Genomic DNA, 23404 nt, shown 5'->3' with positions numbered 1-23404 from the left:
TACTACTTCAACTTTTCTAAAGATTTATACTAGTTATACAATTAGTACAGCGGTAATAACTAGTTGTACCAGTTAAACATGTTGTTTACTTGATTTCTGTTACGATTGTACCAGTTATATCATCTTTTATAAACAATTTTCCTTCCCCAATATTTCATGACTCTAATTATATTTATATCCTATTTAACTTCAAATCACTCTTATTACCATGTATTTGGTTCTAACATGCTTCAAGCGAATCTAATTTATGAGAGAGAGAAAGAGGGAGAGAGAGCATTATCCAAGTTCATCTATGGAGGAAGATACACGAGTTGTTGTATATGGTTCTACTGCTCCTCGTCCAATCTCTCAAAGACAAAGAAAACTGATAAAGGAAAGCTTGGTTGGTGAAGAATTAAAGAGAATAACTGAAGTGAGGGAAGTTTGGTTGTCTCGTGAATTGAAGAGAATAGGAAGAGAGGGATGGATCCCACGCGAGAAGGAGAGAAGACAGGGAGCAAATCGTGTGTCTCTCATTCCAATGGTGTAGGTGAAACTTTCATTAATGGTCTTATGGTAATTTATCATCTTTTGGGGTCATGTAGAATGGAGTGGGTTGGAGAAATTTTTTGAGGTTATATCCCATATGAGATTATTTCCTACAAATTTGAATAAACATTTGCTGAGTTGGGTGGTGTAATCATGCAAATAACTAGTGTTACTAAAACTGGATGCTGTTACTGATTGTGATTCTAACCGGGAAAGTATTTTCTTTAATTTCTCGAAACTGAATCAGCGTAACAGTGGGAAAGCTTCTATAATGGGCGAAGCTACTCTGTTCTTAAAGGACGTCTTTGAACAGATTGAGTCCCTTAGAAAGGAGCACTTCTTTTCTCTCTGTATCTAACTATGTAAGACTGTTTCTAAAGCTAAGACGTAGTTGACAGATCATGCGTCAACATTCTTTAGTCTACAATGGTTTGATAGTTGTTTTGTGATGGAAACTGTGTAGGTGACCACATAGAAGAAGAGCTCAAAGAAGAAACATCAATGTTTCACCCGAGATTTTCAGACTACAAATCCGAGATAGAAGCAAGAGTGAATCAGTCTAAACCTGAGTTGAACACCTCTCCTGCAACAGAATACCATCATCACTACCAACAACATCCTGAACTAGCATCTCAGTGTCTAGGACTTCCCATTTTCCAAGGGGCCGGCTTTCAACAATCTGCTGCGACTACTTCTGGTACCGCGGTTCTTGTCCTTCCGACGCAACCCGATGGCCAGACACAAGATACCTCAGACTTGGGAGGGCGTGTGCAGACACATGGCACTAGTAATGTACAGTAGTTCAAATGTGAGTTAGCCTTGTTCAAGGTATGCTAGCGCAGCTCACTCTTGGTCTTCACGTCTTAAAGCTAACGAATGAGTCTTGGACGGCTATTCCGCAAGGAGTAGCAAACGCTACTTAATAACTAGATAGAGAGAGAGCACATCTTCTGAAGGACCCTTGATCTTTGTATTTAGCATCTTCTAGTGTCATACAGTATTAGGTTTCGCTTTTGCTTTTCTTTTTTCTTGTGGTGTTTATTCATAAGATCAGAAAAGCTATGGCTCTTTTGGGTCGTTTGGGAAAAGAAAAAAATAAGGAAATTATCTCTAAACCTTTGTCGTTTCTTGTCCTAAGATACTAAAACAACGATCATAACCGAAAGACAGTAAGGAAATAATTAGCACTAAAGTTGATGGTATTTTGGTAAAAGGGAAAACACACGAACAGAAATAAGAGAGGCAGGGAGAGCATCTTATCTGCTACCGAGTGGGTCAGAAAAACAGAAATGGCTAATTCACTAGGATGCTTCTTCCCTTCTTCTCCTCCTCCTACCTGTTACCTCCAATCTCCCAACAAAAGCCCTATACTTACTGACTTCTTCTTCCCAATAAGTGATCAGAGCCTATCGTCGTTGGGTCAGAAGATACCAGTGTTTCATACTTGTAAATCCAAAAGCTTCCAGATTCAGGTTCGGTTCTGTTCTTCCCTTCCAAATCTGGTTACTCCATTTTGCAACTGAAAAAAAAAAGCTCATCTTTTGGAACCAACAACAGGCCACAGACGGTAATCAGACCACTAAATCGAACAGCATACTTTGTCCAAACTGTGAAGGCAAGGGTAAGAGCTTACCATTATTCTCTTTTCGAGTTTCTACAACTGAATTGGTCCCTTAAAAAATTTGACAAAAAGGTTTTGTGTGAAATAAGGTGCGGTGGCATGTTCTCAATGCAAAGGAGGAGGTGTGAATTTGATTGACCATTTTAATGGGCAGTTTAAAGTTGGTGACTCCTGTTGGCTTTGTAGGTTAGCAACATCTTTCTCTTCTCTTCTTATTCTTTCTTCCTATTTCCACAACAAACAAAACTCATGAATGAATATACCTCTTGTGGTGGGCAGTGGTAAGAATTTGATTTTGTGTGGGGAGTGCAATGGAGCTGGTTTCCTTGGTGGTTTCTTGAGCACCCAGGATCAGTAATACAGAAAAGCCTCTTCAAAAACTGGATCATGTACCATTGAAAAACACTCTTGATAAACCTTAGAAGTAGCCTTCTTTCTCTCTATCAATGCTCTTCTATAACCAACATGTATATATACTCTACAACAATCTGTTATCGAACACCATCTTCTTTTTATTGTATTCCTGTTTTTAGATATTCTTTTAAGATTTGCAATATTGTAAAATAACTAGTGTCTCAAAGGATAGAGTCTAACACCGGAAGATGAGTTTTGAGTATCAGAAGTCTACGGAAGGAAACACTGAAACTCGTTTTGATGTAAACCTTAAAGTAGGTTGAGAGTAGAATCTAAAAGGGTTGAATCATGTAATATAGACAACTTTAGATATAGCTCTTATCGAATTAGATATACAAACAACAAACCAATGTAGTAATTAATTACAGAAGAGAACAAGCCACACACACACTTGTGAATTCGATATTGAAAGAAAGAAATAAAAAAAGTTGGAAGCTTAGGTGTTTGGTTTAGTGTAAAATCAAGAGAAGCTTCTTGATTTGGCTGACAATGGCCAAACAAACACTCATCATCTGACTCGCCGTCACCATCTCATTCTTGATGTCGTTTCCCACAACAGTTCCCATTTCCTCAAGCCCATCGGAGCAAGTCTCTCCGTCAGTCATGGCGGCGCTGATCCAAGTCTTAACATCTCCGACGACCTTCTCCGTCATCCAATTCCCTCCCTTCTTCTTCTTCGTCTCGATCTCCAATAGCGTCTCGTTTAGTTGACTCGCCGCGTCCGCGTACAGCTTCGCGCAGTCCTTAACGGCCGGTTCCTCGGGCATATCGTCTATTGAACGGAAAGACATGGATAAGGTCGATACCTTTTCAGAAGTGATCCGAAGGGAAAGCTCGAGGATTGATGCAGGGTCCGATTCGTTGAGGGAAGAAGATAAAGCATGGAAGCAGGTCTGTGGGTAACGAGTCACGGCGCATACTGATTTGAGAGAGTTGGAGGAGACGGGAGGGTTGTGGGAAGGACGAGTGAAGGCTCCGGCGGTTAAGGCGACGACGGCGAGGATCAAGAGGATGGATACGGTGGAGACGGTGGCGATGAGGGTTTTGCGGGATGATGGTTTGGGAAGTGGAGATGGAATCTGGTTTTCTTGGTCGGATACTTTGTCGTAGCCTTTCAAGGTGTTGATCGACTCCATTGCAATTTGATCGGAAACTGGAAGAAGATGAATCTCTCTCAGATTTGGAGATAAAAGTCAACGAAACTTGAGTTGAATCAAAGATGGGAATGGGATGTAGACTTTGTACCATTTGTTCATTCACACGTTTTCTCTCTCTCAATTTGAAGTTTCAAATCTTTTGCATTTGCACGCGCGTGAGTATGTATGTATGTATGTATGTATGTATGTATGTATCTTTCGAATGATTCTTTAGCATGGAAAACCATGGTAAAAGGTAAAAACCTGGAGATTTTGGGTTTGATTGGTGACATGTGGTAGGGTTGATTAAGTTTGAGTTAAACTTGTAACTCAAAAATGTTACCAATCATGCATTAAATTTATTTTTTTGATTTTAAGTTTGATTTAAGATGTATTGTAGTTGAGTTACAACTTTGACTTAAACCCTTTATAAAATTGCTAACTCAAAACATAAACCTACATCAACCAAAATCCCATATTTTAGGAGTTGAGTTATAAATTTAATTGATTTTTCTATTTAAAAAAAAAAAATCATGAACAAACCTTTTTATCACAAGAGAAAATCGTGAACACAGTGTCCCATAAATACTCTACCTAAATTTATGCTAGTCAAAGATTTTATAATCTTTCTTGTTCCTAAATTCTTGAATTATTCAAACGTTTAGTCAATTATACAAAACCTTAAGCATAAATTCTAGTTGATAATTCACAAAAACAATACCAGTCACAAAATTATATATATATTGACCTAAGTTAGTGTGGTATTACGTCATTTTCAAAACCCAAAAGCTTAAGGTCTGTTTTCTTCTCTTGTCCTCTTCATGCTAATAATATTATTTCATTTAATTTAACTTATTATTGATATTAAAATAAATATTATTAGTAGTTATTATAATACTTAGAAAATAATATATACTGAAAATTATTTTTTAAACTTTTAAACTTATTTAAAAAATTATTTTTATTTATTTAAAAAATAGCTTAATAAGAAAATATTTATTTCTCTGTTTTTATATTCAATTCTTTTATTCAGAATTCATACTGCAACTTATACATAAAAAATGTTACAAGTCATAAGTTTTAATAAAATGATAACTTTTATTTTTACTGCAAAACTTACCACATAAACTTACCGTTTTTACCACATACTTTTTACTGCAAGTTACATCGAACTATAAATCATACTGTAATACAACTCTAATGCTACATGTCACCAGTCGGAACCTTTACTTTTGGTATTGTTCTATGAAAGATGCGGTAACAAGAGGAATAGGATCTGTGATGCAGTTGCGCACCATATGAAAGAAATATCGAAAGTGGTTATGAGCTTGGTTACGGCTTTTTGTGATGGAGAAACTTAAGAGGCACAGCTCGTGCTTCACTTGCAATATTTTCAACTCCACTTCACTTTTTACTTCCAAATTTTGGAGTTAAAAAATAGGGTTACTCCATTTTACGCTCCTTATAAAGCAAAATATGGAATTACTTCATTAAATAACAATTTTATTTTTGTTCACTATTTGATTTTTACTTCGGTATAGGACAGAGTTGGAAAAAAACTCAGCTATATTATAAAGTTATTCTATTTTAAAATAAAAAATGATATATTGAAAATGCTCTTACCTAAAATTAACACCAAATTTTAAGTCAATTCCAGTGAAATTCCAAAATACGAAATTGAAAAATGATGTTATTAAATGAATTACAATTGAGATAAAAGGACACCATATATTTAATTAATATATTTTATTCTTATTTAATAAAATATTTAAACTAATGTCATTAATTAGTTTATCTATTTTGTATTTTTATTTTCTTTCGTAATTAAAATATTATACTGTTATTTAATAGTACAGTTAAATTCGTATATGTTAAATAGTTAAATTTGTAATAAACACATATTATAATTTAATTTTAATATTACGATATAAATAACATTGTCATGCTCGCTCTTTACTTAACATAGACGGCTTGTATTTACATTGCCTTAACCCACAAGAAACGTTTAAAAAACCAATACAAATCTTATTCTCAATGATCGAATCAAAAAGTCTTACAAAAATGTACCGGATACGCTTAAAACAAAGTTACTAAATCTTAAATCGAAATAGCATAAAAAAACTAATAATCCAAAATTTAACACCACATCGAGACGGCTACTCTTGCACTTACTCAAACAATCCTGAAAAGAAAGAAAAGGTGAGTATTTCAACAAATACTCGGTGGAGAAAGCTCTATGAGCTCTCCAATCAATCACCAACAATCATCAAACAACATAACAAAAGTATCTATCTAGAACGTCCACTAACACAATAGCAAACAAGAAAAAACAAGGATAACCCCCAAAGTTACTAAATCTTAAAAACACCACATCGAGACGACTACTCTTGCACTTACTCAAACTCACCTGAAAAGAAAGAAGAGGTGAGTATTTCAACAAATACCCAGTATAGAAAGTTCTATGAGCTCTGCAATCAATCACCAACAATCATCAAACAACATAGCAAAAGTAACTATCTAGAACGTCCACTAAAACAATAGCAAACAACAAAAAACAAGGATAACTCCCGACAATGCCAACATGAGACCATACCACCTCATTTTGTCCATGTGTTCCTCATGTTGTCGGGTGAGAGCTAACAACCTCATTCGGTCCCCGTGAGTTCAACGCCTTTACACATATAATTAAAATTTAATTAAAAAAATCTTAAACATATCACTTGATTAGCATTTATTAATTGACTAGGTGGTTGATCCGCGCAAGCGTGGGCATGAATATTTATGAAAAACTAAAGTATAATTAGTTTGGTAATATTTTATTAGTTTTAGCTTTTATTTTTTTGTGTATTTTGTTTGTTATTTTAATTTGATTTATAATTTATGGGATTGTTTAGTTGCTTTGTTTGAATTTACAAAGCATTTACCTTCGTCACGATATTTATTTCTGAAATTGTATAGTGGTTTAAATTTGGTAAAATTAATTTATTTTTGCTAATGTTGTTAATTATTATTGTAGTATCATATTTTGATTACTTTGGTTAATTATTTGATTTTAAAAAAATTTGTGAAAACACACTAATCATTTAACAGTTCATAGACTAATAAAATATAATAATTGAGAAAAAAATATAATCCTCAAATATTTACAAAACCTCATGCTATTCACTTTGATCAATCCTCAAATATTTACAAAACTCACATGCTATTCACTTTGATCTTGCATGATCCAATAGAGGAAATACAATGGATCAAGAAGTGTTTTTAACATTCTCGATCATGCATATTCCTGAGACTCAAAATATAATGACGGATAGTCTTGCACATGGTGCTCAAGTTAAAACGTCCTAATTTGTTTTCATAGATTTAGAGTGTCATGTTTGGTTAGCAGAATCTTAATCAAATTTGCTTATGCTGATAACAAAAAAAAGATTCTAACAATAGATGAAAATATAATAATTTAGATTTATGCCAAAAATTTGATAGTTTAGATTTGAGGTATGATATTCCAAACTAACATAGAGTATTGTATAGTTATCACCTAGTAATCTCTATTAAATAATAAATAAGATAACTTAATTTCATTTTTCCTTTCTAACTAAATCACATGTGAAATTGTATAGTTAAATAACTAATTAAGTAACTTAATTTTCCTTTCTAACGTAGGAACTGAATTCCAGAAAATAGCAAAAAATTATAAATAAGGAAAAAGATAATTCTTATAAATTTTGCTAACATATTTTCTTATTTTTTTTATTAAGAAAATACCTTAAATAAGGAGATTGTTTAAATATACGAAGAAATATGTAAACATTGTTTTAAAAGAAATATATGTTTTATTAAAGTGATTCAGATTATAATAATATGTAAATATGAATTGATGGGAGTTTCAAATATATTAATAACAAAAAAGCTAATAAGCAATTATAATAATTAACTTAACTCATCTAACAATACTAAAAGCAGAATAACAAGCCTTTTAAGCCTGTCCACATCAGCTAAAATAATCAGCCAGTAATATTGCAATAATTATCCACTTCATCTTCTATGAATTGCCATGTCATAAGAGTTTTGTTTGGAAAAAAAATACTGAAACTTTCGTGTGCTATGGCCCAATCAAACCCACTTCTCGAAACGGCTTACACCTTTGTCTGTCTCCGTTTCGTATCACCGCAAATCTCTGTTACCACAATTCTTTCTTTATCAATCAATTAGAATTTTTTAAAGGACTTATAAGAAAGACGTTTATGTTTTGGACGGTGACGTTTCGAGTAGAAAGCAATGTTCAGCTCAGATGTAGTAGAAGAAACGCGACAATTGTTTTAACGTAAAAGGCTCATAATTCGCTAAGAGTTTTTCGGTATGTTGTCTAACGCAAACCCTAGATCATTTCTGGGACGTACAATCAAAGCGGCGGCGGCGGTTGTGCGCCTATTCCGTCGTACGATGGTGATGGATACGGAGGAGGTGGAGGTGGAGGTTATGGAGGTCGCAGTGCCTCTGGCGGAGGTGGATACGGCGGACACGGTGGTTACAGTGGCGGCGGTAGAGGAAATCAAGGTATGAGATTTATATCGTTCTAGATCTGACGAATTCTTCCTTGTGATTCTATAGATCTCTAGCTTTTCTTTTGTTGAATTATTACTTACTTTTCGTCTTGCTAATGATTTGATTCGATTCGATTCAGGCGGTGGTGGTGGTGGATATGGTGATCGTGGTGGAAGAGGAGGCGTCAGCGGCGGGAGAGGTGGTGGTGGCAGAGATGGTGGCGGCAGAGATAGTGATTGGCGTTGCCCTATCATCAATTCAGCCATTATAACTCCTTCAAAACATACAAACCGACGATATGAATCCACTCTCTTATTCTATATAAGCCAATGTCGATCCAAGTCCACAAGTCCAAACTCACAGGTTCAGTTTCTTTAGCGTATATGTTTCTGTATTTGTACACAGGTTCAGTATGTTAATTAATCATCTCATCGAAAGAGGAGCTCAGTGTAAGTAACATTTAACATCACATGCTTTGGATACTAAAACTTAACGAGGCGTTTGTTCGTTGATGCGGTTAATCAGCTCGGTAGATATGAACGTGCGTAAGCTTTCTTCTCTTTTTTCTTGAAAAGTTAACATCTCTTGGCTTCTTTAAAAAGGAAAAAAATTGCTGGTTTGTTAATCAAATTTAACAATTATCGAGATCATCTAGCTGATGGAACTCGAGATCCATTAGTTCTGCCCTTGTGTAATGATTGAAATTGGATTCTCTGTTGAATTGTATGTTTACCCTCAAACTGTTTTGTATATATAGTTGTGGGAACGTGAACTTTGCAAGGAGAGTTGAATATAACAAGTGTGGTGCACCTGCCCCTTCTGGCACCGGTGACCGAGGAGCTGGCCGAGGTGCCAGTGATCGTGGTGGCGGTGGTCGTGACAGTGGTAGGAGCTATGAGAGTAGTAGATATGATGGTGGCAGTAGGAGCGGTGGTGGTGGTAGCTCTATGGGAGTAGAGGTAGTGGTTCTTATGTTCAGGGTCCTCCACCTCCTTTGGCGGCTATTCCATCCTACGATGGTTCTGGCAGTTACCCTCCTCCACCCATGGGGTATGGAATGGAAGCAGTTCCCCCGCCTTCTAGCTATGCTGGTGGTCGGTCCCCCTTCTTATGGTGGTCCCACTGGGGGTTATGGAGGTGATGCACCGAGCACTGGTGGTAGAGGTGGTGGCTACGATGGTGGTAGTGCTCCTCGACGCCAGGAACCTAGCTATGAAGATGCACCGCTGAAAAAGTCAAGCTGTGCGATGAGAATTGTGATGAAACTTGTGATAATGCCAGAATATATATCAATAATTTACCTCCTGATGTGACAACCGATGAACTCAAGGATCTCTTTGGTGGCATTGGTCAAGTAATTACTCTGGTCTTTTTACTTCCGTTGTGTCTTTGCATCTCGGAATAAGAGCCGTAGATTTTTGTTTTTGTTTATGTGTATTGATTGAGAGTGCACTTTCTGTTGAATCTATAATAGGTTGGAAGAATCAAGCAGAAGCGGGGTTACAAGGATCAGTGGCCATATAACATCAAGATTTACATTGATGAGAAGGGAAAGAACAAAGGTGACGCCTGCCTGACTTATGAAGATCCTAGCGCAGCACACTCGACAGGTGGCTTTTTCAACAGTATGTACCATGGTTGACTGTGCCGAAGCTCAAGAACTTTAAGCAGGTTCAATGGCGAGATTTTGACCAGTAGGTACATGGATCGCAGATTTGACACGAGGTTATCTTTGAGAATGAAGGAATAAAGAATAAAAGTCTTATGAAGATCCTACAACCGCCATAAGAAACCAAAGCACTCAGCGGAAAGCATAAGAAAGATCTATAATCGTATGCTACAAGAAAAATCAAAGTCAATATGAGTCCAGAGCCTTTATACAGAACTGATCATTGCCAGTATGAACATCATATCTTCATTGTCCAATAAACATAATTTTCAAATTATACAAAATTAATCATAGCTTTGGAAACTAAGTAGAAGCTCTGAAATAATCAAGATATGTAAAAAGAATAAGTCCTAAAACATCGATAATAGAACTTGGTGGATTGGTTACTCTGCTTAAAGATCTGAGATGGTTTGATTAAGATTGTCCATCGTTTACTTCATTGTGTGATATGTGAAGGATATCTAATATGAGTTTGCAAAGAAGTAAGAAGAAAATAAAACATTAAGGATTATAAAATGGTAAAATAAAGAGGAAATAAACACAAATTTATTACTTCAATATATATGTGAATAAGTTTGAACCAAGTTGAGTTTATTTATTTTGCTACCAAAACAAATTTGAACAAAGTAGTAAACAATAAATCTATCAAATTTTCAAAATAAATTATTAATTATATTTTTTAAATATCTAAAATATAAAATTAAACATCAATATATATATATATATATAATTAAAATCATATATTAAGGATCTTTAATATATCATGCATATTATAGTATTTTTTTACAAATGGTAAAGAATACATTCTAACATCGTATTCACATATCATTCAAATCATAAGAAACCACAATAATTCTATTAAGAAAATACCCAAAATGCACTCATACTTTTTTTTTTATCAGCGCACTCATACATCTTATGGCCAAACTTACAATCAAATGTACATTATGTCTAGCCACTTACAAACACATTCATATTAGATAAATTTATAAATAAAATTTGTGTTTGCTTATTTAAATTTCAAAATAGATTTTATTTATTTATTTATTTTAAAGGTCTATCCTAATATTATTGAGAAAATACACATCACAGAAAACATTTACCAAAAAAAAAACTATATACAAAAACATAATTCGTTATAGGTTTGCTTTTCTAGAGGTACAAATAAAAAATATAAACTGAAAGAAAAAATACAAAAAATGTTTTAATCTTGAAATATCGCACATGTAACTTTTTTACATTTCCTCATATGAAATGGCCAATCATTAAATTTTTGACAATTTCAAAGCATAGAGTAAAAATAAATTATCTTGATAACAATCACTAATCCAAAGATATATAAAGGTGAATGGAAAATAAATTTCATTATCATGTTTGATTTTTTCTAATTGATTTTTTAAAACAATACAAAAATTATTATTCACCTCAGCATTTGGAATAAAATATTATTCTTACTTTACCTATGATGAAGCTAATAAAAACATATATTATATAGAAGACTAATGTCACATTCAAAAAGCAACAATATATACCTTAAAAAACTCAAATCTATATACATACATTTGTTTTATGGTTTAAGACATTTTCTGATTTATTAATTCTAAATTCATTAAATTGTTTTAAAAATATACAAAATCAATAAATATTACAGGGAAACTATTTTTGGTCTATTAATTGACCGGAAATAATATCTAAAAGCATTTTCCGCGCGTAGCGCGGACAGAAACTCTAGTTAAAGATAATAATGTAATAAACTACTGTAAGAGTTAAGGTGAATGCGGTGACTAAAAATACTGATTTTTTAAACAATATTATAAAGATTTTCCTTTAAAACATGCAAGTTGGGAACACGAAACCCAAACAATCCTGAAACCAGGTGCGCTTAGCTGCACACTCTTCAAACCAGGATCTAAACAAAAGATCCAATTACCCCTTATCTATCGTTGTTTATAAGGATAAAATCGTCATATTCAGATCCAGACGGTGGTAACGCAAAAAACCAGCAGCCACATATTCTGGTTTCACTCCCAACTTAACGGCGATTGTTGTTGGCTTCTTCATTTTATATATATCATTCAATTTCACTTCTCTGAAATCATCGAAATCACAAAACACTGTATTCGAAATCCAAAAGAAGATCGTAAAGTGAAAGTGAAGAAAATATGAGTTCTACAAGCAAAGCCTGGACGGTGGCAGTTAGCATCGGAGTAGTAGAGACGTTGAAAGACCAGTTAGGTCTTTGTCGGTGGAACTACATGTTCCGGTCGGTGAATCAGCATCTTCGGAACAATGTCAGAACTGTTTCTCAGGGGAAAAGGTTCTCGTCTTCTGTTGCCGCCGCTAACTCGTCTGGTGAGAGTGAAAAGGCAAAGAAGTGTGAAGAATCGCTTAGAACGGTTATGTATTTGAGCTGTTGGGGTCCTAATTGATTAGGACTTTAGTTTATAATGTATAGTTTTGTAATTTCTAAGATGACTTGGAGAAATGGAGTTTTAATATAATTTTTGGTTCGAAAAAGAAAAATGTCAATGAAATATGAGATGAGCCGATCCAATCCCCCAAACAAAAAGCAACAACAAAAAATAAATGTATGAAATTTGTAAGAATACAGCTTAAAGCAAAGCTTTCAAGTATTCGGAACAGAAAAAATAAATGTATGAAATTTGTAAGAATATCAGCTCCGTTTGTGTAAATTAACTAATTGAGAAAGTTGTAATTTCTGAATTTGTGTATATTCCTGATCTCAAAGAATCGACTACATATAAAAGTTATCCCTTTAGAATAATAGGCAAAATAATAAGAAAAATAAATAGCACTATTGTTTTTTTCTTCTTATTTTGCAAATGTGATTTTATATATAGGTCATGCTTGGTTTCCAGATAAGCTGATTTGTTTTTTATTTTTGAAATGTTAAATTTGTTTTCTAACAGGGAAAGCAAATAAGCTGATTTGTTTTCTAACAGGGAAAGCAAATATGCGAGTGCTAGGATAAGCTTTAGAGTACTTGACAATAATCATCACCTAAAAGAAGTTGGAAACAAAAAACAGAGGAAGTAAAGTCTTAATGGCTGGCCAAAAGAGAGATCCATCTGTTCAGACTTGTGTTGTCTCTTCCACTGACATTTTCAAAGCAAGTAACTGATTGAAGATATCTTTGTAGACAGTACTGTTACGACTGCGCTGAATTCGGTGGGTTTTGATGCCGACTTGAATTATGCTCACGCCAAATCCAATAAAGAGTTGACGGGAACGCCATTTAAGCTTGTTGCGAGTCGACTTTAGAGACTATTGTGCTTTAAATGTGTAAGGGTCAAGTTCCAATTAGGATTGATGCAGTGACCAAGAATACCAGCCATCAACGTAGTCCAAACCGTGTAGGAAAAAAGACATGCAAAGAAGAGGTGATCTCTTGTTTCCTTTGGTTCTCCGCATATTGTGCAATCTGAGTCTGACTTCATTGCCTCAATTGGTACCATGTGTCTAATCTATCACGTCAAGACATCCAAATAATTAAAGCTTAATGAGGAGCGTATTGCTTAAACCATACAATGATGCATCATCAGTGCACCTTTAACCGGGTAGATTGAATCTCGCTACAAGAAAATAAGAGTTACAAAATATTTTGTCACAAAAAAAAATAGTAACAATATAGTCATTGTAACGTTTTGTTACCAGTTTTAGTGGTTACAATACGGTGTCACAAATGTTTTAGCATAACAAAAATGTCACAACATTTGTGACTAGTGACATTATACACTAGTAACAACACTGTTACAATTTCCTTCTTATAAAATTGTACTTGTTCTGCTTCCATAGAGGAATAGAGTTTCCCAAAGCAGCATTGGGAGGATATAACTTTCTAATGCGATCAATCATATCTCGAAGAAGATGACTCTTGCATCTACGAAATTTCCAGCCATTAGCAAGCTTCCTAAACGTTAGTGTTCCTACAAATACCAAAAAATCTGGTTCCAGCTTCCCGATAGAGTGAATCATAGCATGAGACCCACACCTTATGTCTTGTCCATAAAAAGTACTTGTAATCATCTATGATAAGCAACAACTTCTCTTAACTTGAAAAGATTTTTCCGCATCCAAAATCTATTTGTAGTCGTTTCAGATATATCCCAGAATGAGGATCCTCTAATCAAATACCAAGAAACCCAAGAGCCCTAGAAAGAGTATGAGTGAGAGAGGATCATCCAAATCAATTTGAGGGAGTACATTTTATGTATCGTGGAGTTTTTGAAGCCCCATACCTCCTTCCTGCTTAGGCACACAATTATCATTCCAAGCAACATTCGCTTAAGTCGTGAGACTAGGTGACCCTGACAAGAAAAAGGCTGAACACATACTTTCAATGTAATCAATGCAGCGCTTAGGCAATCGAAATGCAAAGCACCAAAAATTAATAGTACTTGCTATCATATAAAGAATGAGATGGAGTCTCCCCCGCATACGAAGTGATTCACTAGAACAAGCAATGAACCGGTTTCGAGTTTTGTCAGTAAGAATTTTATAATCATGTCAAGTAATTTTTTTAGTAGTCAACAGAAGACCAATATAGCATATAGGCAACTGATCCAGTGGGATTCCAAATAAAAAGTTTTCTCTTGCAAATTATGATTAGTTACCCTAGCTATATAAGGGCATGGTTGCTCATGTTCATTGCCAACCAAGACTCATTCAAACTTGTTTAGAACCTCAACCATACCATATAGAGATAGAAGAAAATCATCTGTAAATATGACCAGATCATCAGTGAAGCTCATATTAAATCCACATGCTTACATTTAAGAAGATAACCAAATGTGCCTATGTTTAAAGCTTGGGCAATTCTCTCAAATAGCAATTTTTAAGTTTTTGTCACAATAATAGTTCTCAAGAATGAAAATGATCAAAATAGTTCTTTTTTATTTTAAAACTTTTAATATTTATTTTTTATTTTTTTTAATTTGAAACTCTATCTTCAAAACTTCACCCCTTAACTTTAAAATCTTAAGTCTATATTAGTTAACTCTATGGTAAAAAATATTTTCAGCCTTTAATAAAACTTTTTTTGGTTATTTTATTCGTTGAATGCTATTTTTGTGATAAAAACAAAAAAAAGTTATCCTATAGAATTTCTCTTAAAGAAAGCTTTGTTCCGAAAATTAATCAATACACTTATAGCCAACACGAAAAAGATGAGAGAGAGAGAGAGAGCAACCCTGTGTGAGGCCACCAGAGCTTCTCAAAGAAACAAATTAGTGCAAATCTGTATAGAAAGAAAGAAATACTGATTTATAGAAAAATATTATTTGGAAAATATACTATACAGAAACTAAAAGTGTATATTTAAATCAAATAAAAACTGGTTCACACGTCCCAATCGCACGAAGCATCATCCTACGCCAATGAAAAACGAATAATTTAATTAAAAAAATAGATTTGCAAAACCTTAACAAGTTGCCGCTGCCAGCGTTACCTCTCTCTCTCTCTCTCTCCACTCTTTTCTGTGCTTCAGTTTCTCTTGGGAGGTTTAGAGGCAAAGCAAAGTTGAAATGGCGGCGAGCATCGGAATCATGGACAGTGCATACTTCGTCGGGAGAAACGAGATTCTGACTTGGATCAACGATCGCCTTCACCTCAATCTCTCTCGCGTCGAAGAGGTTAATCTTGTTTGCATGTCACCTTTCTCTTCTTCTTCTTCTTCCTTGCTTTATTGATTTATTCAAACTGACTTACAAAAGTTTCAGTATTGCGATGAGATTGGGGATTATTATTATTATAAGTTATTAATGTATTGATGATTGTTTTGAGTGTTCAAAGGTTGCAATGCCCGTTGATTCACTGTTGGTGTTAGAAAGAGCGTTACTTGTTTTGTATCCAACTCTTCTCTTGTCTTCGTTCCTATAAGTAATTATTGTCTTTATTTTTCTTCTTGGCAGCTTCTAATATAATCTCTCTCTCTCTCTCTCTCTCTGCAAGGTTAATTTTGATGCCAAGAACGAATACGATATGATTCAAAACTACAAGGTCCTGCAAGATGTGTTCAACAAGCTCCAAATCACAAAGGTAAACCATCAATCAATCATATCTCCTTTTCACTCAGCTTTCCTGCATTCTTTGTTACTAACAGACTTGTGAAAATTACTTCAGCCATTGGAGATTAACAGGCTTGTCAAAGGCAGACCACTGGATAACTTGGAGTTTCTGCAATGGTTGAAACGTTTCTGCGATTCCACTAACGGTGGCATTATGAACGAGTATGTCAGAATTTTTGAATTCTTGTCTTTCCTAAACAGTCAATCAAGTTTATTAAACCCGATGGGTTCTTCTTGTAGGAACTATAATCCGGTGGAACGAAGATCAAAAGGTGGCAGAGAGAGGAGTGTAAAGGGCTCTAATAAGATGCCAAAGTCACTGCAAACAAACAATACTCCACCAAATTCCAGTTCGGTTGGTCTAACCAAAGCCTCAGGTCTGCATGACAGACAAAAATGCAGATTCTTTATCCTAACAATAACAATACTTTTATGTATCTTTCTAAACATCGTTGGAGTCATCACTCTCAGGGCCCAAGCCAGCAAATACAGCTCAAGTGCAGGCTTTGTCGAAGGAGGTATACTGCCACAGATCCTATCGCTCTATGATAAAGAAGCGCTGTTACAGATGTTGTATGTAACCATTTTCTATTGTATGTTCATGAGTAACTGAAACTTCATTTTTCTCTTTCTGCTTTATAGCTTACTGATCTCAAGCTCTCTTACGATCACTTGGGAAAAGAAAGAGACTTTTACTTCTCCAAGCTCAGGGATGTTGAGTTACTTTGCCAAACTCCTGAACTCGAGGATCTTCCGGTAAGCATTTCTCTAGAGCCTGTGGATCTTCTTTCTTTCTTCAATACCCTTAGGCCTTAGCTCAGTCTGTCTTGATTGGTTTTCTTTAGCCACCAACTTTACTTCTCAGCTCCAAGAATAGTTTTCCAAAACACAGTGCACTAGACCATTGTTTTCTTTCCCTTGCTGTTGTAAAAGTATTTGTTTTAGAATCTGATGTATGCTTCCATGGAACCACGACGCAGATAGTGGTAGCAGTGAAGAAGATATTGTATGCAACAGATGCAAACGAATCTGCACTAGAAGACGCTCAAGAGTACTTAAACCAGTCCTTGGGTGTGAAAGCTGAAGTTGAAGAAAACGGAGAACAAGAAGATTACTAATAATCCTAAGTAGAAACATTTCCGAATCAGTTTTTTTTTTTTCTTTTCTTCTGGAGTGTGGAACAATGGCTGGCCATGGGCCTTCTCTTCAAAGTTTTCCTTTGTTTAAAGGGAACATGCAGAAACTTGAAGATGAATGAGCTTCTGTTAGAACTATTGAGACTTGGTTTTAGTTTGAGAACATCTGAGACTTGGTTTCGTTACGATTCAAAACCAAAACTCTAGAACTGTGTTACGTAAAAGGCTTAACATCGGCCCATCATTGTATACCGATATGAGAACAAGAAGAAAGGCCTGAGAGGAATAGAGGCACAAGAGAATAATTGATGTACGTTGTGTGTCGTTACCAATGGGTTTGATCACATGTCCAAGGGGAGAATGCCTCCATAACAATCCATTAATCCGCTGTAAATGTGATGTCGAATCAATACCTTGTCTCTTGGTGGTTTCTATCTAGGCGATTACTGGTTGTGTCCTTTGTTGTCCAACTTCGCCGCATTCAAAAGTTTTATGAAGATCAATATGTCTTAGCTTGCCGGATTGTGAAGCCATGAGTTCTTGGTAATGGAGAGGTGCTCTTTCATCACTGTGAAGAGGGGTCAAAAAGCAGTTGTTCTTGCTTTGTGTGTATGGCTCTCTCACAATCACATGATTCTTCTTGGGTCTTTGAAGTTACTTCTTTCCCACATTCGTATGGGTTAATCTATAGATGCCAACTGGTGTTTTTATGGGTTTATGTTGCTATCCGATTTGATGTCTTTTTCTTTGAGTTTATGTTGCTGGCTGGTTTGGTTCAGAGTTGTAAGAGTACTTTGATTGAATTACAAGCGTTTTAAAAAAGAACTTAAGAAGTGAGAGCCTACAAACCTGCCACCAAGAGTTGAAGATATCAAGGCATTGGAAAGAGAGCTTGCAAGACAGAAGAGAGAAAGAACAACATACTCTGTTAAATCTTTAAATTTTTGGGGTTTGAGATGGAACATCAATAACACCAGCCTCAAAATGAAGAAGTTAATTGATCTACTGTTCATGAAAGAAACAGCTAGGAAGCTGCCAACCCTTAACCACAACGTCCACCGCGCAATGCTCAGGTCATTGAAACCATGTCAGCACCAACATCTTTTGATTTAGAAGGAAATCCTTCCCATTCACGTCAACTATGATAACAAGATAACCACACCTATACACCAACACAAAACAAAATAACATGTGCTAACTAAAACTCCAAGATTTTAGGACAAGGACTGAAATTTGATGATGATGAAATTGTTGATGTTATGCGATCAGTTACACATCTAAAAAACAAGGCATGCATCGAGTCCGTGAATCATGCAGTATTTACATTAACAACTGCAATGTTAGTACTATGATTTATCTATCTAGGTATTCATTATTCAGGATTAACGAGTCAATTAAATACGTATCTAGATATCGTCATTAATGGCTAATCATGATTTTCGAGGCAAGTTATTATATGAATATGCATATCCTATTAGTTTTATGATTTATCCATCTAGACATTCATCCCTTTATTATTAAAAGAGAAGCAAAATAAAAGATTAACCTTTAAAAGGTAAAATATTTACATTTGTGCCATTTTGTATAGGTGTCATCATGAAAGTCTTTCTCAGCCTCTTTTAGTCTTAATCCTTTTATAACTAGACTATTTACCAAAGATGCCACTGGACTAACATATTGCATAACTTAAACGACTTCTATATTATTGTATGGTTTTATGGCAGCAATATTACATATGTATGAATGAATATATTTCTTATTTGAGGTGGGGTCTTTCACATGTTATTATAATCATAGGTTTTCCACATTACATGCGAATTATATGTATGAATACATGAAATTTTTTTAATTATTGGCTGACGACGATAACAAATATGAAATGTTAAGAAATATGTTATAGTGTATATTTTTCTGAGATATTCAATAGAACCGTAGAACAAAATATTCTAAAAATTTTGCGTATATTTCATGGGTGTTCAAAATGTAAAAGAACTTACCAAAAATAACATGTTTAATTTTTTTTTATTTATGTAGTTAGATTATTTTTGGAAAGGAACGAATGTACAGCTAATACTAACGTTTTGGAAATACATAATTTATGTACTTTGATAAATTATGGAAAGAATCAAATGTACTTTTTGAACTAGAATATATGATATTAAATAGTAAATTACGACTTTCTATACTTATTAGTGTGTCACTTAATTCAAATTATTTGGAAAGTTAATGTTCATTTTTTAATATATACCAATGTTAACACTAAATATATATTTATGTTCACAGGTTAAATACATACTTATGTTCCCACTAAAAATAAATTTATGTTTCAATGTTAAATAGGTAATTTGCGGGTTATCACCTAGATATAGTGTGTTATTATGAATCACATAATAAATAAATTTACGTTCATTTCTAAATATATGATAATAACTTACAAATAACGATGCTTTTGATAAAGAAAATTTTTCTCAGTTGTAAAAAAGTCCATCATTTTATAAGAGGCTCTTAGCGTTCTCTCTGATCAAATAAATCACAAAATGTTGCAAGATAAATAAATAAAATATCAGTTTATGTTAAATTAGTTTTGTTTTCGACTAATTAGTTATATGTATTAGACTAATAATAATGTTTGAGACATTAAACAAGTGTTTTGCAAATCGGACTGGACCAGCCGGTTGGACCGGTCGGACCTTGATTCGCTCTTCTAATCGATTTTGGATTGTGCTCAAAACCGGATTTCAGTTAAATCGGCAAACCAGTTAAAAAGCAGCCGAACTCGCCAAAACTGGTGATCTGCTTCAATATTAAAATCTGATTTTCTATAATTCAAGTTAAAAATTAAAAAAAATTACAAATTTTAAAAAGATTTCTTTAAAAATACATAACATTTTTAATATATATCTAAATAAATTAGTTTTTATTATATTCTTATATTATTTTTGAAGTTTTCATTTTATTTTCATATAATTTTTAGATTCTAACAATGATATAGAGTTATATATTTTCTATAGTTATACATATATACATAATTGATTAATTTAAAATTAGATCAAAACTTAAAATCCCGTCGAACCGGTTAGACCGGTCCATAATGTCGAGTCAATGTACGGTCCATTTTTCAAAACATTACATTAAACTTATCTTTATATTAACGCCAACAACCCATCAGATGTGGTGAGCCCATCAAAATTTTCAAATAGTTTGGTACATACTTCATCTATTTCTAAATAAGTGTCATTTTGATATTTTCATATAGATTAGAAAGTGGCAGAAATATATGTAAGTTGTTATTAATTATACCTCTCTGACCAATAGTATTTGAGATAAATAAAATTATTTATAAAATCAATGCAGTTTTCAATTACTTTTCAGCTAAAAGTAAGTATAATTTACATTATAATTGTAAAGTGACATTTTTTGTAACAAGAAAAAATGTTAAAATGACACATATTATGAAACAGATGGAGTATCAAACATAAATTTAAAGTGCACACAGAAATATAAAATACACATTCTTTCTAATAGAGTTTCTTACTATAATTTATTGTGCATTATCTTATATATGTTGTCGAGTAAATTCATCCCGTGCAAGGCACGGGTCTCAAAGTTATTCATGATATACGAGGAAAACAAATGAATATCTAAATATCGTCCTGTAACTTTAATGCGATATGTAATCTAAGTTTATGTATCTTAATGTATGGAAAGATCAACACCAATCACTCACTCTTGTGATAACGATATATATATATATAACGAACACATATTTTTACCAAGGAAAAAAAAAAAAGAACAAAAAATCAAGCAGATCGATGTCGAGATTTACTTACTTGCGTTGCCAACCAACTGATCTTCCAGGTTTATCGGCGGGAGCTAAAGCGGCAACGACATCAATGTTGTCCACCGGTATAGAGAAATTGATTTGAAATTAGATATATTTGGAGAGTGTGAGAGAGTCAGATATAGAATCTTTTTAAATTTTAAATTTTTTTTTCGTGTGGGCTAATATTAAAATTAAATATAAGTTTGGATCGGCATCTTATATATTAAAACCGAAGTCACAACCTTGATTCATGTGTGATTTTTTTAAAAATGGACCTAATAGACCTATTCATAGAAATTCATACTATATTTTAATTCAGACTAATAATAAATATAATTTTTAAAATATTTTAATCATAGTATCTTTTGATATCTTTTCATTTTAAATATAAATATATTTATTTTAAAATTCTAACAAATCTGTTTAAAAAGATTTTTACAAGATCTTCATTTTTGAAATTATATTTAAATATTTTCAATAATTTCGAAATTAGTTTAAAATATTATTATACATTAATATATTCAGTTATATAAAATAAAAAATAAAAAAATCTATAATATCTTATATATTAAAACATAAGTCACAACCTTGATTCATATGTGATTTTTTTTAAAAATGGACCTAATGGACCTATTCATAAAAATTCATACTATATTTTAATTCAGACTAATAATAAATATAATTTTTAAAATATTTTAATCATAGTATCATTTGATATCTTTTCATTTTAAATATAAATATATTTATTTTAAAATTCTAACAAATCTGTTTAAAAAGATTTTTACAAGATCTTCATTTTTGAAATTATATTTAAATATTTTCACTAATTTCAAAATTAGTTTAAAATATTATTATACATTAATATATTCAGTTATATAAAATGAAAAATAAAAAAATCTATAATATTTTAGTTATTATATAATCATAATCAATCATATTAAATTAAAATTATTTTATTGAGCTAAATATAATAAAATTGTATTAAATTTATATATTTTATTTTCGTAATTATAAAATATGTATGTTCAAAAATAAAATTTAATATGTTGGTAAGATGGGTTAACATTATCAAACTATATAATACATGTATAAAAATTAACATGTATTTCTTTTAAGTTGATAATATAAATTCTTTGTAACTACTTTAATCATAATATAATTTCATTTTAAATATAATATATATTATATTTAAAAATTATAATAAATCTGTGTAATATTTAAAAAGTAACTTAATGTATTTTAAGTTATCGTTTAGAAATGAAAATAAATAAATTATATCCTATTTTATCTACTTTTATAGTCATGATCATGTAAAAATATAATTATTATACCAAAATAAATATGATAAAATTATATTCAATTGATAAATTTATAAATTTTATTTTCAAAAATATAAACTATTTATTTAAAATATAATATGATGATAGAACGGCTTAAAATTAACAAACTATATAATACATGTCTAAAAATTAACATATCTTACACTTTTATATATACAATAATAAATTATCTAAAATGAATAAGCATAAAAATATTGGTTAAAAGAAATCCAGTTTTCAAAAACGGGTCAGAATTTAGCATAAATTAAATACAAAATATTTTTTAAATATATTTTCTCATGAATATATTAATTTGCTTAATAACTAAATACAAATACAATAAGATATATATATATATATATAAAGAAGTGACAAATACATAAGATTTAAACAATTAATTAATTATAACATGTAAATTATAAAATTATTGTATTTGAAATAGTTATATAAATATTTAAGTATATGATTTACATTAAAAATATATACCACTTATGTTCTAAAATAATAATTTATGTATAGAAAAATGAAAACAAACATCCGTGCGGTTGCACGGGTCAAAATCTAGTATCTTCTTAAATTTAATGGGATACTTTGTACGTCATCTTCTTAATTTTAATGAGTTACTTGTCAAAAAAAAAAAGGCATGATTGCAGCTTCACAATGGTTAATCACGTCCAACATTCTGAAATTTCTGAAAATTAACTACTGAGTTGGAAAATTATATGTTCATACAAGAACAATAGGGAAGCATGTTAAGTGGAAGAAAAAAAAAATGTACATTAAGAAAACATTTGTAGTAAAAACTAAAGGGGTCTTATTTTTTTTTTGTCATCTAGTATTATTAATGGACAAACATTTACAACTAAAAGCCTAAAAGGGCAAACATAAGAAAATACACAAGATACCCAAAGCCCAGAAACAAGAGACGGCTAACGGAAGACAGTGACCAGCCACGAAGGCTCACACGTGTTGAAGGAGGACACGTGTCTTGGAGCAGAGGCGTCACATAGCTTCACCCAAAGAAAAGTTATTGCCGGACGGTCTAGTCGGCGTTCCACCGGAAGCAAATCAGAAACATGAAGCAAAGAAAAGCACTGCCAGCGACGACAATAACTCAAGATCAGTTC

The 23404-nt window shown here is 32.8% G+C and overlaps 5 protein-coding genes, 1 long non-coding RNA gene and 1 pseudogene across 8 annotated transcripts; 5 read left to right on the top strand and 2 right to left on the bottom strand.

Annotated features, from left to right (window-relative positions):
• The first annotated feature begins 799 nt into the window (after window positions 1–799).
• LOC103873361 (transcription factor bHLH47-like) lies at window positions 800–1329 on the top strand. The gene is made up of 2 exons (XM_033273450.1): window positions 800–878; window positions 992–1329. Exons 1-2 carry the CDS (start codon window positions 800–802, stop codon window positions 1327–1329), a joined length of 417 nt encoding a protein of 138 aa, XP_033129341.1.
• A 400-nt stretch (window positions 1330–1729) lies between these two features.
• LOC103873219 (protein BUNDLE SHEATH DEFECTIVE 2, chloroplastic) lies at window positions 1730–2683 on the top strand. The gene is made up of 4 exons (XM_009151638.3): window positions 1730–2000; window positions 2086–2149; window positions 2239–2335; window positions 2429–2683. The coding sequence occupies exons 1-4, from the start codon at window positions 1818–1820 to the stop codon at window positions 2505–2507; spliced, it is 423 nt and encodes a 140-aa protein (XP_009149886.1). The 5' UTR covers window positions 1730–1817; the 3' UTR covers window positions 2508–2683.
• On the bottom strand, window positions 1808–2226 carry LOC103873218. The gene is made up of 2 exons (XR_633880.2): window positions 2162–2226; window positions 1808–2047 (listed from the first exon to the last, which is right to left on the bottom strand). It is a non-coding gene; the product is annotated as an uncharacterized LOC103873218 (long non-coding RNA).
• A 161-nt stretch (window positions 2684–2844) lies between the features above and the next one.
• On the bottom strand, window positions 2845–15403 carry LOC103873217 (pectinesterase 1). Of its 2 annotated transcripts, none has more exons than XM_033272792.1 (2): window positions 4923–5139; window positions 2845–3895 (listed from the first exon to the last, which is right to left on the bottom strand). In XM_033272792.1, the coding sequence occupies exon 2, from the start codon at window positions 3697–3699 to the stop codon at window positions 3013–3015; it is 687 nt and encodes a 228-aa protein (XP_033128683.1). In that variant the 5' UTR covers window positions 3700–3895; window positions 4923–5139; the 3' UTR covers window positions 2845–3012. The 2 variants fall into 2 exon arrangements, with proteins under 2 accessions (XP_033128683.1, XP_009149885.2); XM_009151637.3 differs by lacking the exon at window positions 4923–5139 and adding an exon at window positions 15381–15403 and having other exon boundaries at window positions 2855–3836.
• On the top strand, window positions 6943–12635 carry LOC117125702 (annotated as a pseudogene). The gene is made up of 5 exons (XR_004448593.1): window positions 6943–7032; window positions 8082–8256; window positions 8384–8497; window positions 8998–9598; window positions 9719–12635. The product of XR_004448593.1 is annotated as a transcription initiation factor TFIID subunit 15b-like (transcript).
• On the top strand, window positions 12014–12447 carry LOC103873216. Its single transcript, XM_009151635.3, has one exon. The coding sequence runs from the start codon at window positions 12076–12078 to the stop codon at window positions 12340–12342; it is 267 nt and encodes an 88-aa protein (XP_009149883.1). The 5' UTR covers window positions 12014–12075; the 3' UTR covers window positions 12343–12447.
• On the top strand, window positions 15351–17300 carry LOC103873215 (microtubule-associated protein RP/EB family member 1A). The gene is made up of 7 exons (XM_009151634.3): window positions 15351–15564; window positions 15884–15970; window positions 16055–16161; window positions 16240–16376; window positions 16471–16517; window positions 16642–16755; window positions 16980–17300. Exons 1-7 carry the CDS (start codon window positions 15457–15459, stop codon window positions 17115–17117), a joined length of 738 nt encoding a protein of 245 aa, XP_009149882.1. The 5' UTR covers window positions 15351–15456; the 3' UTR covers window positions 17118–17300.
• Window positions 17301–23404: the final 6104 nt, after the last annotated feature.

Source organism: Brassica rapa, chromosome A06 (assembly GCF_000309985.2).
Source record: "Brassica rapa cultivar Chiifu-401-42 chromosome A06, CAAS_Brap_v3.01, whole genome shotgun sequence".
Taxonomy (NCBI): Eukaryota; Viridiplantae; Streptophyta; class Magnoliopsida; order Brassicales; family Brassicaceae; genus Brassica; species Brassica rapa.
Note: the sequence above shows the minus strand (reverse complement) of the source record. Positions and strands in the feature narration are given on the sequence as shown.